At 31.2% G+C, this 17,879-nt stretch overlaps 1 protein-coding gene across 1 annotated transcript; it reads right to left on the bottom strand.

Annotated features, from left to right (window-relative positions):
• Window positions 1–204: 204 nt before the first annotated feature.
• Window positions 205–2,745, bottom strand: LOC129315995 (alcohol dehydrogenase 1-like). Its single transcript, XM_054960207.1, has 10 exons — window positions 2,585–2,745; window positions 2,329–2,465; window positions 2,204–2,250; window positions 1,761–2,086; window positions 1,597–1,679; window positions 1,426–1,501; window positions 1,261–1,322; window positions 1,069–1,164; window positions 793–954; window positions 205–700 (listed from the first exon to the last, which is right to left on the bottom strand). The coding sequence occupies exons 1-10, from the start codon at window positions 2,619–2,621 to the stop codon at window positions 584–586; spliced, it is 1,143 nt and encodes a 380-aa protein (XP_054816182.1). The 5' UTR covers window positions 2,622–2,745; the 3' UTR covers window positions 205–583.
• Between the last annotated feature and the right edge of the window lie 15,134 nt (window positions 2,746–17,879).

The raw sequence follows: 17,879 nt of genomic DNA, 5'->3' as shown, positions 1-17,879 counted from the left end.
ATTAAGTCGAGCACTTAATATAGACGCCTCTCGCAACATGAATTTGAACTTGATTTAGCACAAAAAAAAAAAAAATACTAGTCCCTCTCACTATTGTTAATTTAAAACCGGTATATGTTTTTCAATCAGAGGCCAATACTCACAGGCTCCTAGCCACGAATGTCCAAACATCCTCCAATCAAAGTTTAAGATGTGTAAACAAAATTATAAAACAAATACTACCATATCACATTCATGTGTGTTGGATGCCACAGACGCCAAAATTTAATTTCAAGTAACAAACATTCTATAGTTCATTACAATGTGACACTCAACAACAACAACAATAATAACAAGCCTTTATCCCACTAGGTGGGGTCAGCTACATGGATTGCAAGACGCCATTGTGCTCTATCATTTATTAAGCTTTTAGAAATATTATTAATTAAGAGATCACGTTCAACAATTAATAACACTCACAATGCTGACACTCACAATTAATAAAATACGATGAGGATTGGCTGTATACAAAACTTCATTCTTCCTTTTTCACAATCACAAATAACACTTTGAATCCTGACACCGCACACTATTTCACATTGTTCTAGTCTTCCATGCGAATGATGCACCTGATGGACTCTCCTTTGAGCATGTAGTCAAAGGCTTTGTTGATCTCTGATAAAGGGACTGAATGAGTGATGAACTTCTCCAAATCCAACTCCTGCAATTTCATCATAAGATCCCACCCATCACTAACATGACTAAGAATTTACACAAAATCACAGCCACATTTCATTCCACAAGTAGGCTTACCCCTTTCATGTACATCTCCACCACAGAAGGCAGATCAGAACGAGGCTTATAATTGCCATAGAATGTGCCTTTCAGAGTCTTTTCGTTCAGGAAATTCACTGGATGGGTCTTGAATGAATCATCCTTGTTCGGCACTCCAACCAGCACAGCCACACCCCATCCCTGCACACCCATAACCATTCATATCGTTAGCTATGGCTTCGCTGGTAACCTATAATTCTACTCTCTGATGACATTTTAGCAGAGTTAGAAAGCATGTGAATTTCTAATACGTACATCGTGGACACATTCGAATGCTGAGATCATAGCCTGGATGCTCCCAGTGCACTCAACCGCACGATCCACACCTCCATTTGTCATTTCCGCTATTACCTGTTAAGTGTTAACAGCTAAAACCATGTTACTATGATGAGATAAGTGGCTATATTTATCAATCAATCAACCACTTTTATGTGTGTATTCACTAACCTCTTGTACAGGTTTGTCATGGTCTTTTGGGTTCACAAACTCATTAACTCCAAACTTCTTGGCTGTCGATAACAATAAAAACATAAACTACCATCAATACACGCACGCACATATTGGGGTTTAATTAGATGCACAGAGTATTTTATGAAAATATGAACATAGTACCTTTCTCAAAACGGCTGGAAACTAAATCAACTCCAATAATTCTGGATGCCCCAGAAACCCTTGCCCCTTCAGCAGCCTAAAATTTAGATTAGGAAATATGATCAGGACATAATACAGTCATTTCGTTAAGAACTGCTAAAAAAACTGAACCTCAAAGGGCTACAAACATACAGAAAGGCCAACAGCTCCTAGTCCAAAAATGGCAACAGAGGAACCAGGTTTTGGTTTTGCAACATTTACAGTAGCACCAAATCCTACAAAAATGAAGGAAGCAATTATCAGAAAACAATCATCCAACAAGAATATATATGCATAATGTTGAACTAAGGGAAAACCTGTGCAGATTCCACAGCTAAGAATGCAAACTTTGTCAAGAGGAGCAGCAGGGTTAATCTTAGCGACACATCCAGCATGCACAACAGTGTACTCGCTGAATGTGGAAGTCCCCACAAAATGATATATTGGTTGTCCGTTCTTAGAGAATCTGGACTTGCCATCGTTGATCATTACTCCCCTGTCCGTGTTGATCCTTAGAAGGTCACACATGTTGCTTTCTTCTGATTTACAGTGTGGACACTCTCCACACTCCCCTGTGAATACTGGAAGAGCCTGATCTCCTGGTTTCAGATGAGTCACTCCCTCTCCTACACTCTCCACAATCCTGAATTAAACAGTATCATCATCAGCCACATGTATATTAGTTTCATGTAAGCCAAATGAATTTATAACCAATGTGAAATAGATCAGAATTGGAAGGGGAAAAAAGGAAGGAACATACCCTCCGGCTTCATGGCCAAATATACGAGGAAACAATGGAGTTTGTCCCTATCATAGGAGAAAAATTATAATAATAGTAAGATTGAGATTCAACAAATGGAAGAAGATGGGTAATGAAAGAATTACCTTGGCTTCCCAAAAGTAAACATCAGTATGGCAAAGGGCTGTGAAGAGAATCTTGAGACGCACTTCTCCGGCCTGCGGCGGCGCCACCTCTACCTCTTCGATCGACAGTGGCTTCCCTGGTTCCCAAGCCACCGCAGCTACATTTCACAATTCCACACAAAACGATCAATACAGAATTGAGAAGAGAGAAGAAATTTTATGTGTGAAGAAGATAGAGAAAGACAGAGGAGAGAAGAGATTAATCATGAAGGCTGACCTTTGCACTTGATAACTTGACCAGCCGTGCTAGACATGATAGTTTCTGAGCACTGAGTATGAAGGACGACGATGATAGTGAGAAATTGTTGAAAGTTGTTGAGATGTGGGAAAGCAGAGCTCGGAGAAAGCTATATATAATCGGAGAAGACATGCCCACTTGGCTGCCCACAGAGAATCACAAGCTGAATTTGAGATTTGTTTTTTGGTTTAAAGGATTTGAAAGCCAATAAGGAAATTCCAAGGTGGTTTCTGTAACGTAGGCTTCCCTGGTTTCAACTCGAGGTTATGCTCTGTTGTTTTTAGATCCTGTGTCTCCTTCACCCCTTGTCTCTTTTTATCAAACAATTTTTTTAGCGTGGCATATCTGGGAAAAAATAATTAAAAAATAAAATACCACGGCTCCGAGCAGAAAACTGGTCACATTGACCAGTGAAAACTGGAGACACAGTTTTAGCCTTGGCGGTTTGGAAGAGTGTGATGTGAATATCATCAACGATTAATTAATTAAATAAAAGGATGTTTTCATGTCATCCAATTTTTCAACTGGTTAACCGGTCAACGGACTCGAAAATACGGAAGAATCGACAGCTTAACCGGTTTGGCCGGTTTAAAAGAAGGGATCTAGAAAAAATAGAACCAGATGGAAAGGACGAGAGAGAAGATAGAAATGAAGAAGATGAAAGATATTTTTTTTTAAAAAAAATAATGAAATGAAGACATTTTGCAGAAAAACTACGATATATACCATGAAGCCATCAGGTAGAAAAAAGTTGAGAAGCTGCAGTTTGAGATCCTCGGAGGTAGAGAGAAGAAGGAAAGAAGACGACGAACGTTTACATGAAATTAGAGGCTCTTTTGACTTTGTTTTCTGAGAAAGTGGTTCCCATGACAGCCAAGACAGATAACGCGGGTGAATTGTAAAGGTTAACGGATAAGATAATTTATTTTCATTTTCAAAACCCTTTTCCGTAGGGTAAGGCTTGTCGTTTTCTTTACCCTCACAGGTTAAATAGTTCTGATTTTATATTTGAGAAAATTATTATTCTAATTTTAGATAAAAATATATAAATAAATTTGAGTTTAATCTAAATAATTTACAATTATAATATCTTATTTATATATTTTATGCAAAATTATAATAATAAATTTATGAAAAATTAACTCTGGACTGTTGAACAAATTTGATCTGACAAATGATAAAAAAGAAACATAAGGAGGGAAATGGAAAGTTAAAGTAAAAAAAAAAAAAAAAGGAACACCCTTTTCCTTTATGCACACGATTTCCCTCCTCTATGAACGTGAATGATCATTAAAATTGATCATTTATTTTAACTAAAGGAGCATCAGAAGGGAAGCAATTTGAAGAGAGAATATAAAGAAAAGTGTAATATTTAAAAATTATTATTGATAAAATATTATTGTTATTTAAATATCTTATATTTTTATTTGATAAATCTCTCAAAAAATTATTTTATAATTAGGGAAGTGTAGGAGGGTGATTTAAATATTATTTTATTATAAAATGTTATTTTTATTTAAATATTTTATATTTTTATATGCTAAAATCTCTTAAAAAATTATTTTATAATTAGGGAAGTGTAGGAGGGTGATTCACGAGTATCGAGACAAGATCAGGACCGCGCATGTTCATCCAATTAAAATTATTTAGTTATTAATTAAGTTCCCAGAATCAAATTATCAAACCAACTAATTGCCAATTTGGTAACGGGAATCTGATTCGTCATACCTAGAACGGGATGCGTGGGGTCTAGGTAAGTAATTTTATTTTTTTGTAAATTCCTTTGAAATTACTGTTCTTTACCAAGTGAAAACATGAAATAAAAAAAGGGAAATTTTATTAAGAATCCTCTGACCATACTTAATAAAAAAAAATTTAAAAATATTGATATATCATTGCAACTCTACAAGCTAGTGGCACCAATTTGATATTAAATTTCACAATCAAATGACAATATTGCCCCTTAATGTAAAAACAAAGAAAAAATTGCTCGTTAACTCAACCACAATGCACATGCCTTGTAAACACGTAAAAGATCAAGGATACCTTCATTTTAGACCTAAACCAACACTACAAGAAAATCAGGATTTAGTGAGGACCATATTCCTCACTAAATCAGATATATTCCTCACTAATAACAATTTAGCGAGAAAATAATTTTCTTGCTAAATTCGTAGTTAAATGACAAGTTGCTAATATTTAGTAAGGCATAATTTATTTCTCATTAATTAGATAGAAATTAGTGAGGACATTATTTCTTCTCCAAATTTAGTGAGAAAATAAAATGCCTTGTTAATTCCTCGCTAATCCTATTTTTTGCTAGGACTTTTGGCGAGGAACTCTGTCCTCGCTAATTGGAGAGGAATTAATTCCTCACCAATTCCTCTCAAATCGGTTTAATTGGAGAGGAATTAATTCCTTGCTAAATTTTACATTTGTTTTGTAAGAATTAAAATTTTCATCATAAATAAATCCTGTTCAAACAAGCAATTGATTAGAAAATAAAATTTAAAGTACACAATATAACATAAATGGTTCAATCTGTTAATCATGTATAAAAAGTCATAACATAATGGTTTAATATGTTAACCACATATTAAAAGTCATACAATATTATCATATAGTAGAGTAATAAATTCAATAAGAGTTCTAAAAGTATTTCATACATATAACATAAAGGAAAAACTGAGGAATGAATAGTTATTTTTCACCACCATTTGGATCTAGTTGCTTGGTAGAATTTGCACTGCTAGCATGTTGCCCTAGAGTTGGGGTTGTCTCACCCAAAGTATGAATGGCCCCAAAAATGTCCTATTGTATGGAAAATGTAATAACCCATGAATTTAAGTAAAATTTTAAATATATATAATGATGAGTTTTAATTGTATTTGTATGAATTTAAAAAAAACAAAGAAAGAAAGAAGAAATATTGATCTAGTAAGAGTACAATGATCTTAAATTTTAAATTAAATAAATTCTTTCTAAATTAATATTTTAGTTTTATGACAAATAAGGAGTAGTGGCCTGATTGAATTTATATTAGTTATTTATATGAAAGTCTAGAGTTTAAATGTTACTTAAATTAAATGTTAGTTTTATTTTATCTTTATGGGAAATTATTGAATGTGCATTTGTCTCTTGCTATAAAAATATTATAATAATAATAAAATCTGATGGGGTCTTTTTCTATAATTTTTCCCATAAGCTTTAGATTATATTTTCTCTTCTTGTTCTTTGTCATTCGGCCGACTTCACAAGGAGAGGATCGTGATTGTTCTTCACCGCCTTTCTCTTATTCCCTATCGCATGTTTCCCTCCCATCGCCGTCAGCTCGTCCGTCGCTCTCCTTTCAGTCCACGTTCATTGGCTACAACGGACTGGGTTACTGGATTCTCTAATTTTCCTCCTTTGTTTGCATCGCTCTTCCCTCTGCTCTCTATCACCGACTTTTCTTTCTTCTCCCCTATTAGAGTCGTGTAGCAAGTTCTGTCATTTTGTGTTGTGGGAACTGGTTCATGGGTGCGAAATGTTTGATTTGTTGTCTTTCCACTTTCCCCTGTAACGTCGCTACTCTTCTTCTTCTTCGTCCTAGTTCAAATGCCACCGCTGAATGTGTGTAGCTGGGAGAAGCATAGAATCTTTCTTCTTCATCATTGCTCTACTGGACGTGATAAATTCAGTTCATGATTGCAGAATATTTGACCCACTGGGAATCTTAGAGTAAAAGTTTCATGAAAGAGGCCCATTTAAAATAAGTAGCATTACGTGGGAGCACATTAGGTAAGTGGATAGCATCCCAACTGATATTTCAATAAAATTTTCTTTATTAGAATATTATATTCTTATGTAAATTTTTTTTACAACAACAATGTGATTATGAGATATTTTGTTGATTAAATTACTTTATTTCGTGAAATTATTTTACTAGAATTGATCATTTGAGTTAATCAGTAAATACAAGTTTGAATTCTAATTGTGGGATTTCATTCTGAAAATTATTGAATTGCTACAGAAAAATGATTCATGCGAGTTCGACATTGAAAAGAAAAATTTGATTGAATAATGACCAATTTCTCGTATGTTTGAAATTGAATTTGAAAGGAACTTTATATAAAACGCTGGTTGCTAACGGCATTTTCGTTAGCCTTTGGTGCGCCATGGTACACCTAGCTAGCAGGGTGTTTATAGAAGGTGTTAGCCTCGTGCGATGGCCAACGCATGTGGAACGAAGGGATGGTTATTCGTAAGCATTGTACTCACGTTTGTTTCATACTTTCAAGCCGCATTTGATTAGCATTACTCTTGTGGACTGTGTCCATGTTTGTTTCGCAGCTTCGGCTGTATTTGGTTACTTACCCTCATGAACTATGTGTCCACGTTTGTATTCGTGGCATAAGCCATGTTCAATTATTTACCCTCGTGGACTGTATGTCCACATTTGTTTATTGTTCTGATAAGTTCCTAAAAATTTGTGAATTTGATTATTTGGTAATTTTATATTCCATTGGTTTTTATCTAGTAAATTATTTACAACCATTTATTTTATTTATGTGCTTTCTGAAAATCAAGTGATAAAAACATTTGTTATGATAATTCAACGATTTAAGATTTTATTTAAAATTTTATAGAGTCATTTTATTTTGAAGTTTATTAGATTTTTATGGAAATTATTATCTATTTGACTTACATAATTATCTCAAACTTTTCTTTTTAATCATGTTCAATTATTTATTGTTGGGACGTTATTTACTGAAAAATATTTTATTTAGTCTCAGATATCAAAGCTGATTTTGTACTCCCTGCTGATCTCTGATGGGCTCATTGTTGAATTGACTAGAAGATTACTTTTGAGAATATCATCTTATTCATGTAAAATTTGAAAACCTATATAGTATCTTTTGGAAGTCTAATTTAGAGTGCTCCGCATTAACTATAGTTAGGGTCCTGCCTCTTTTTGTTATGTTAATTATTTGCTGTTGAGTAGCAAAGCTCTATATTGTTGGATATATGTTATAGATTTTCTGTTGAAGAGATTTCGAAAGATCCTACCTTTAGGAGAGGTGCTGCAGAAATTTCATAAAAAGTTTGATATTTTGACTTTATGTAAAAATAAAAAAAATTGGATACATTAATTCAGAACTTTTCTTAATTAAATCTTTGGGGATGTAAATTTGTACATATATCTCATGTCAATCAATGTTAAAATTTTAGGATGTGACAGAAAATCTCATCTCTAATAACTTAGGTTGAATATAAGTTCTATCTTCTCCTCTATTGCATGGTTAACTTCTTCAAATGCAGGCGTCTAAACAATATCTCCTACATTTGGTGTAGGATGTGGAGGAATAGGAGGAACAATATTAACATTACAAGTGGCCTTGCCATGATTTTCACATACCATAGCAGCATGTGATCCAAGTCCATAAGCTTTACCTCGTCTTCTTCATCCCACCAACTGCCTTCAACCATGCTTGAGCCTCTTAATCTTGAGAGAGAGAAGCTTGAGCTTCAATGAAGTCTTTATCATCAACGTTTACATCTTGGCCTCCACCTTCATTTTCAAACGTTGTAACATTCTCAATTCTCCATGTTGCTCATCTTCTTTAGTTGATTGTCTAGATAGATGGATTCAATGTTATGTTTATACTTAATCAAAAAATTCAAATTTCAACTAATTAATAAATAGCTATAAATGAAGAACTGAATTAATTATCATTTTTAACATTAAACTTACATATGCATTTTTTGAATTTGTCATCAACCTATTGACCATCTTTTTTTTTCCTTGTGTATTGCCTTGTACACTTTGGATAGTATGGGTCTCTTTCCTTTCTCTTTCTCCTACAAAAGTAATAATCATTAGTACAATTTTAAAATCAAAATAGTAATGGTAAAATATGAGAGTTTTACAACTCAATGACTCAAGCCTTATCAATTTAGAAGCATGTTCATGGGTAGGACGTGATCCTCCTGTATGCAAAGAAGGATTCACTAATCTATTCTTTGAATTAGTGGCTGCAATTTGCTTGAACTTTGCAATACTTCAATATTGTGTTAAGTTCATTCCAATGGTCTACACTAATTCAATTGGGAATATAATCTTCGTTATCTTTTAGCTTTTCTTTCAAATTATAAAATGTGTCACAGAGTCTTCTAGAGCCCATAACTTCAAAGGTGCCTCTAACTATATCTTTGTCATTTTCTCCCCAATGATATAATCTCTACAATAATAATGAAATTAACAAAACCAAAGCTTTCCAAACTTTTCCAATAATTGAATCTACAAATTTAAGAATAAAAAATAATAATATCATAACATGCATTTAGTTGTTCAAACCATTTATCTCTGAAGTCCAAGTAGGTCATGGGTCAACAAATGACTTTTTGATTATTTTAGTGATATCACGAATTGCACAATGTAGGGTGAACCTGTAAAGACAAATTTGTTTAAATTAAAAGAAAAAAAATCTTAACAAAACTTTTAAATCAACATAAAACATATGAATCCCCATTTCCAGATATGTGCAAGTGTGGTCGAACACATCTAGTGTTTGAGTTAACAACTTTTAAAAAGGATCTTCATGTTATGATGTGTTGGAATTTGTTTCGCCTCTGTCATTAGTGCTACTCCCTCTACCCTCTTGTATTCTTCTTTAGCCTCTCCCTAAAGAGACGAAGGTAAACATGGAATTTTTGTCCATAAAATTCTACAAAAATATAGCTTTAATCAGTGTCTTTTCATCAATAATTTGGTCCTAAACATGGTAGCCTCTACTTTGAAAAATTTAAAACAAAGCAAGCATATATGTTTTGAAACTTTGTTGAATTTACATTGTATGGAACTAGAACTATCCTTTTGGTTTGGCGGTTGAATGGGATGGAAGAAACATAAACTAGATAAAATGTTATTCCAGCACAGATAGAGTAGAGACACAACTGTTGTTATGATAAAATACCTCCTCCATTTCCACTAGAATGAAGGAAAGAAGACATTAATTTATGCAAAATCATAACAAGAACAAGTCAGAGAAATTCTCATCTCACCTATCATTACATACTTCTTTGATTTAAGCTTCTCAAACTCTCAAGTTTGAAGATTAGTGACACCTCTATCATCAAAATTCCTACCCAAGGATCTACTTTGATTGAGTCACCAGCCTGTTGAGTGCTACCTTTAATCTTGTAGCTTCTTTTGGTTGGTGTTGTTCTTCCCTTAGTTTAGACATAGAAGAGGGCTCCGTTAAGCATTGGATACTAGTATATGTCATTCTTACCAGTACATGTGTTACATATCGGTATCTCATTCTCAACTACTCCTCTGTGAATATCAAAGACTCACATCAGTATATCCCTCTCATATTGGTAGATGTGCTTCTTATCGATATATGTGTTTACATATCAATACCTTGTTTTCAGTTCCTGTACCATATATTCTTGTTGTAAAAAACAAGTGAGGTAGGGAAATTAATAACATGTAGTAAGGTAATGAACACTACATAGTAGGGTAACAAGCAAGTCATTCAAACACCAAACTAACACTTAGTTAGCAATCAGTGCTGTAAAAAGAAAGTGCGGTAGGGAAATTAACAATTGTGGTAATTAACCACACACACTAAGGCAACGAACAAGTTATTCAAACATGAAATCCTACCAATATGAGCATGTTCTATCGGTATGTTTTACTTCAAATTCTTTCAATCAATGTTGTAACAAATAAGTGTAGTAAGAAAATTAATAACTATCATAATGTAATTAACCACATGCATTAAGGCGATGAACAAGTCATTCAAATATGAAATCATCTACCAATATGAGCATGTTTTACTAGTATGTTTTATTTGGAATTCTTTCAAATACATACCAGTATATTAGAGACATATTACTGTGAGAATGTTTACTGGTATGTTTTACATGGAATTTTTTCAAACATATACCGGTAAATCAAAGACATACTGGTATGAGCATGTTTTACTTGAAATTCTTTTAAACATATACTGATATATCAAAGACATACTAGTATGATAGCGTATGTTTTCTCTGTCTATTTTTTCACACATCACCCATAATTTTTTCTTTTCATCGAATAATTCTTATGCAGGAACTCCGATGATAGAAGTGTTGTTAATCTTCAGATGCCCTAGTTCAAGTCCTAGAGAGATTCGAATCTTTATCTATATTTTTTGTATTTTTAGACTTGTAATTATGATGAATAATCCTTGCCATATATAAGAGTTGATCCCTTAGTTTAAGCCTTGGAAGTTGACGGAGGTCTTGCTAATCTTCAAATGCCTTAATTCAAGTCTTGGAGAGATTCATTGCTAATGACGAAGATGTCTATGATCTTTAGCTTCACTACATGTGTTTCCATTTTTTTTATCTATGTCCACCTCTTTCTTTCAATGAGGGAATATTGTTATTTGGATGTAAAATTTAATCTCAAATTAATGTTTCTACCTTGCAATGGTATATCAGTATTTTAAGGCCTTCTTTTTTTATATATATAGTCAAAGGATCTTTAGTGAAATTTTTCAAAATAAGGGCTAGTAAGACTAGCCACCAATAGGTCAGTATAGTTGATGAGCTGAACTGAAGAAGCTACAAACCAGTCAACTCGGCCAACCTCAACTTCAACTCAATCAACTCTCGGCTAGGTTAGTAGGTTGACTCGAGTTATTGTAATTCCCTTCTTTTCTCTCTCTTTTCCCTTATAAATATTAAAATTTAAATAAAATCTAAATATCTTAATTAATATTTTAATGTTATTTTGTTTTATTATTGTGTTAGAAACTTATAATTAATATTTGTATAAAACAAATATAAGATTTATGGATGTGTTTTTTTCATTTACTTGAGAACTAAGGACCTCTTTATTTGAATATTACTTTTTCATAGTTGAATATGAATATTTGTATAAATTTGAATTAAAATATATTAGTTTAATAATAACTTATCTAACTATGGGTTGACCTCTAATTGAACCACCAACCCTTATACTAGTTTCTCTACCAGTTTAATAAATAGTTCAATTTTTAATACCTTAATGAAAACACTGTTCTTTCTACAATACAAAAATTATCTAATAATTTGTTATGCTATTTTTTTATATAAAATGTCAAATAGTTTAAATACAGTTGAAAAAGGAATTATACTATTTTATAATTATAAAATAGTGTAAAATAGAATGTGTTTTACTATTTTGTAATCACAACACAAAAAGGCCACCATTGTGTGCATGAGTGATGATACAATTTATAATTCTGCGTGCAGATTCTGAAGTATTTGATAAAAAGTTACAAATCCATCCTTTATGTTATGATTTTACATTTGTTACTCTTTTCCTATTCATTTTCGCTGCTGCACTATTGCTTAACAGTGGTTATACAATAAAAATGCATTCCTCTGTTTTGAACCTCTCTTGCTTATTGTACATGTTTGTCTCTCCCACCCAAAACCATCCATTTTATCCCTCACCAACAATTATAAGAACTAAATTGTATCGAGGTCAAGTTTAGAGACTCAATTATAAAATTTAAAATTATAAAAATTGAATGATTATTTTTTCCAATAAAAGAAGATATTTGTATTTTTATTATATTCAAGAGTAGAAATTATAAAAAATGACAAGTTGTTACTAAAAATAACTTATCATGCATTTTCCAAATGGACAATAAATCTTTTCATGGCCTTTAGAAAAGCTATATATATTACAATGTCGTTTTCTAATGACTTATAAGCAACTAAAACCACATAATGCCTTAAACAGTATGTGGTAAAAGTTTTTGGTTTAAAATTCATGAGCCATAAAGTTGGCATTTTAAAATTTAATGAAAGTGAAAGTATATCCATCTTTTGACTCAATTTGCCCTAAAGTGAGGGGAATTATGAATTATAACATTTTCAGTAAAGTTTAACATATTATAAAGCTTTTCAAATCAGTACAATATATTTATGTTAATAGTAAAGAAACTTATAATTTTATAAATTGATTATCCAGATATATTAATAATATTATTTAATATTAATTTTTTAAATCTTTACAAGTTTTTATTTTGATAATTTTTAAAAATAATTTAAAATGAACAATATGGATCATTTCAAAATAAAATAGAAGGCCCAAATCAGCCCGTTGGCAGATGATCAGCACCAAAAGAGAACTACACAATTTTAGAGATGATCAGCAAAAAAAGGTGAATTTTTCCTCAAACGCGTCAATTGCATGGAGGATTTTTCAGTTAAGTACTATAATAAATGTATTCCATGAAATAAAAAGAAGCGTAGATATAGCTTTTACAGATATAACTCATATTATAAAACTAAATCAAACAAACAGTTAATATTTATTATATTTTACATTATAACCGATTTATTATATTTGTCAATAATATATTATTGTTTATAAATAATAAACCCCTTATAAATTTTTAAATTTATGTATATTAATAACAAACTCTTTGTATATCAATGTAAATTGATCATACTTTAATTTTTAAAAATTTAGTCTATATTTTTTGGGCATAAGATTTTTGTTTTTTTGGCCAGTGGGTCAATCTACCAAAAAAAAAAAAAAAAAAGCAACAAAAAAAGCAATATACTCTATGTACATGTATGTATGTGTGTTCAAAGTTACGCCATCCAAATCGTTGTACAGATGATGCCCACGTCGGGATAGATTTCTTTAGGCAAAGCAACGCACCATGCTATTTCACACGCCTGCTAGAGGATCCAAGGAAACGAATAGAGAAGATTAGTATGGCCCCGCCCAAGGATGACACACACAATTGAGAGGATACAAGGGAACATTTTTCTCCAAAATATATTAATACCAGTTGTTTCGTGTGTATGTGTGTGTATAATTTGTTGCTATGCATAAAATAATATACACACATACTTCTTGCTACCCATTCCTTTTTTCTTGGCAGAATATCAATTGTTTTTTGTTTGGGCCAAAATGTGACTTTTGTCCCAAGCCCAATTATTTGGGCTAAATATAGTAAATTTGGTCCAGCCCACCTAATATTCTAAAAGGGTTGTTAATGAGAAAGACCTAACCGGCCAGCGCACCTCTTCAAAAAGAGAGAAAATGAAGGATTATGGAGAAAACTGCAGCTAATGTCTCTTAGAAAAACATGACGTCATGTGAAAACTATCACTTTGTGCTTATAAAAGAAGGAAGCCACCATATGAGGTTCTTTCCAATCTCTTCAACAACTCCAATTCTAATCAACTCAAAAGCACTCAAATCGCTTCAACACTTTGTTGACCAAATCAGACACTTCCTCTTTCAACACATTTTGCAAACAATAGAGTTATCTAACAATCAATAGAGCACCGTGTGGCTCCTAGCAAAACAATAGTAAGAGCATTCTAGTATTTTTGTTTTAGTTTTTCATCTTATATTATCTATAATTTTTCTTTTATCAATATTAGTATCACGATTACTCTTACCATGTAAGTCTCCCATTTTTTTTTCCATCTTTATTTATTCATTTCCTTTATTTTTAAGCACTTGCATTCAGGAAAATTGTGATAAAAAACCTTAGGAATGTGACACTGTCTAATTTACAAGTTAGGTAAATCTCATTGTTTGAGGATATGCTCCTTTGGTACGCCTGCGTGCAACCACCATAGAATATTTTTGGCATGATGATAGAACAAACATTTATTATAGATTTTTTCTGTCAACTAGAACCATTATTAATGAATTATTATCTCAAAGTGTACACACATTGCATTAGAATAGAAATTTACCTAAGTGTCTAGGTTTTGTGCATTAGGGGTATTTTAGTTAAAAAAATAAATTTTTGAGAAAATGTATAAAAAATTTTGACAAATGTATTTTAGTGCAGAAGAAGAGTGGTTAAATTACATGCCCAATGGAACCCATGCATGTGTACAATGTAACACCCTAAGTTTTGAATAGGAATTAATTAAATAGTTATATTCATTTAGGGATTTAATTGAGTGTATTTTTATGGATAAAATCTTCATATAGAGGTAATCTTGTGCCTAGATTATATTATAAGCTTTGTGTGAATATTTAAATTACTCAATTTAAATATTTGTAGAAAATGTTATGCCCTTTTAAAGTTTGAAATATGTTTATTGTGTCATTATACGGACACGGATCTTGTCCATTGTGGCGCATGGTCAATTAGCTAAACGTTGGCTATAGCTAAGGTCTTTTGGTCGTGGATTGCCTTTATGGTGTCATCCACTGTGACATAAGAGGCCTTGGATGCGATGATGACTCAAAATTTTTAAAAATATTCTTTTAATAAATTTTATTTTTAAAAAGGTCCTATTTGACATTTTTACCTTTGGAAACTTATTTCTTTTCAATTAAACCCCTTTGAACCATGCTTCAACATTAATGGGGATTTATTTCAATGAATTGGTTTTGGAAATGATTTTTTGTGGGATCCCATTTGATACACTATTTTGAATTAGAAAACTTTTATTACTATGGTAGATATTATTTATTTAGTCTAATCTTTTTTGTTATGATAGACTCATTTCTATCATGGTAGTGGGTTGTAAGTTGTTGTAATATTTAAGAGAAATCCTTTTTTTTCCCATGATAGTACTTTTCTAAGTTGGTTTAGCTTTTAAATTTATATTATGGTGGACTCTTTTCTATCATAGTAGAGTTTTAATTAAAATTCTTGTTCTCGCTACTCGCTACCATGGTAAACTCTTTATTATCATGGTAGAGGTTTCAAAAATATTGTTAATTCCTTCTACTATAGTAGACAATATTCTAATATGATAACTATTTAAAAGTAAAGTCTTGAGATAAATTCCTTATTCAATGAAACAAAGCAGTTTAAACTTTTTGGAGTGTTATGGCACCACTAGGAATCAAATATATTTTGAATAGTAGGGTGATTTAAATTTGCATACTCTTTTGGGTCCAAAATATAAGTATTTTTTCCAACTAATTTTAGTCTAAAATATAAGCAACTTAACATTTGTTAAAAAAAAATTTTGTTTTCATTTTATCTCTTGTATTTAGTAATCTAAATTCTTATATTTGTGAATTTATAACCTTTTTCTCATTCATCATAAATTAGAACTAAAGATGAAAATAAAAAAAACATATATAATTTCATGGGAACATAGATTTGATCAGTATGCAAATTATTGTAAAAAAAATTGTTCATGTTTTGAACCGGATGCTAAATTTGAAACAAGGGGTGCATTAAACCCCCTCAGCTTAATGTATATTTGGATAACACCTCAATTGAAATTTGGGGTTGCCAAACCTTAGTTTAGGTGTAAAAAGCCCATTCAAATGTTATTGGATGTACTTGGAGTAGTGTGTTTGGTTTAGAAGTGACAAAAACTAAAATTGGAATGAATTGAGACTTAAACTGTGTTTAAGTTAGAAGAAAAAATCAGTAGCTTTAACATGATTATATTTAAATACTTTTGAAAAAATTTAATCTACAAACTGAAATTTATTTAAATGATAAAATTCAAAAACATGTTTAGAGTTATAACGACAGGAAGGACATGAATTCTATGATAAATATTTTCGTTTCAAATTTGATGTTTTGAAAAAATATAGAAATATTAAATTACATTTTTTTAAAAAAATTCTATATGTAATAAGTGTTATTTATAAATTATAAGAATCTTGAATACATTAATAATTATAAATATTAAATTACAAAGAATTAAAATAAATTGATAAATAATAATAATACAGTCAAATTAAAATACCTCAGAATGAGAGAAAATAACAGAGAATGGGATGTGCGAGTATTAACATGTTTTTGTTATGTCATCAAAAAAAGGGACAGCTTCTTGATGCACTGAACGAGCGTTTTGAGGTTACGAAGCTGCCTTTTGCTTTGTTCTCATCCAAACGTGATAGAAGTTGGGTTAGTGTTCAGTTTGCATTAAATGAGTTTTGAATTTTTGCCCCTTTCTCTTTCTTGTGGAACCCTTGCAAAGTCCTCTATCAAACACTCCTCCAAAAGTCCAAAAACTATAAGTCTATAATATGCACTATAATTTTTTTCTTATTCTATTTATAAGTTATTTTATTAAATTTTTATCATAAATTTTTTTATTTATCTTCTATTAAATATTAGAGAGATAAATATATTTTTAAAATGTGTGTGTATATATTTAATAGAAGTAAAGTTGAGAAATTTTTAAATTTTAAATAGAGTCAGTAAATTTTAAGATTTTTCTTAATTTTGATAAAATATATTGAATTAAAAGTAATTTATAAATAAGAACATATGAGTGTGATTATGTTGGAGTTGATTATTGAACAAATGAAATTATAGATAATCGGATTTTCAAAGTGACATTATTTTGGACTTAAGATACACACACACCACACACACTTAACGACATTCACAGTTTACTATTCCTTCAAATCATTACAGTAGATTGTTAACTTTCGAACTTTCTAACCCAACTACAAATTAGAATTAACTTCAGCTGATTATAATTGTAAAAACTAGATTGTTTACTATGAGCTTATCATATAACAATTAAGACTAAGATAAAGTTTAATAGGTAAAAAAAATTTTCTAGAAATAAAAATAAAAATTCACCTATCTTATTTTCTTTAAAATATATTTCTCATTTCCTTTTTAGAAAAAATTTTTAATATACTGAGTATATTCTGAGTTTGTCAAAAACTGCCTAGATCGTCAATTTTTGCACAAATACGATAGCATCTGAGACATTTCTGCTAGCCAATAGCTTCCTTGCTACGCCTGTGAGTTTAATTTGTGGGGTATATATAGTTGAGACTCAGTTTGGCAGAGACTTAGAGATCTTAGATTAACTAACGAGAGAGTTTTGACCTTGTTCGTCTTGAAGTCAAATCAATTCCCAACTTTAATAAAGCAAATGTAATTGTTATGCCAAGTAGGTTAATGTTCAAATAAAGTATATAGGGTTAATAAGTAAATAAGACCCTAAACTCTTACTCGAAATGGTCTAGGATCTTGAACTCTTAAAATATACAAAATAAACCTTAAATTTTTAATTCATTACAAAATAAAACTTGATTGTTAATTTTTAACACCCACACAGGTATTGTGTTTAGGGTTTATTTTGTATATTTTAAGAATTTAGGATTTAGGATGATTTTCGAGCAATAATTTAAAGTCCTATTTGCTCATTACCCAATATATATGACATTGATTTCATTTATATATCTTAATCAGAATTTGAATCATAAATTTCTAACTTATGCTTCAAAATCTTATGTCCTTTTATTAATGTAACCTAGCTTGTTTTGCTAAAAGCC

Source organism: Prosopis cineraria, unplaced genomic scaffold (genome assembly GCF_029017545.1).
Source record: "Prosopis cineraria cultivar Desert tree isolate PC_DT_omini unplaced genomic scaffold, ASM2901754v1 PC7, whole genome shotgun sequence".
NCBI classification, from domain to species: Eukaryota; Viridiplantae; Streptophyta; class Magnoliopsida; order Fabales; family Fabaceae; genus Prosopis; species Prosopis cineraria.
Note: the sequence above shows the minus strand (reverse complement) of the source record. Positions and strands in the feature narration are given on the sequence as shown.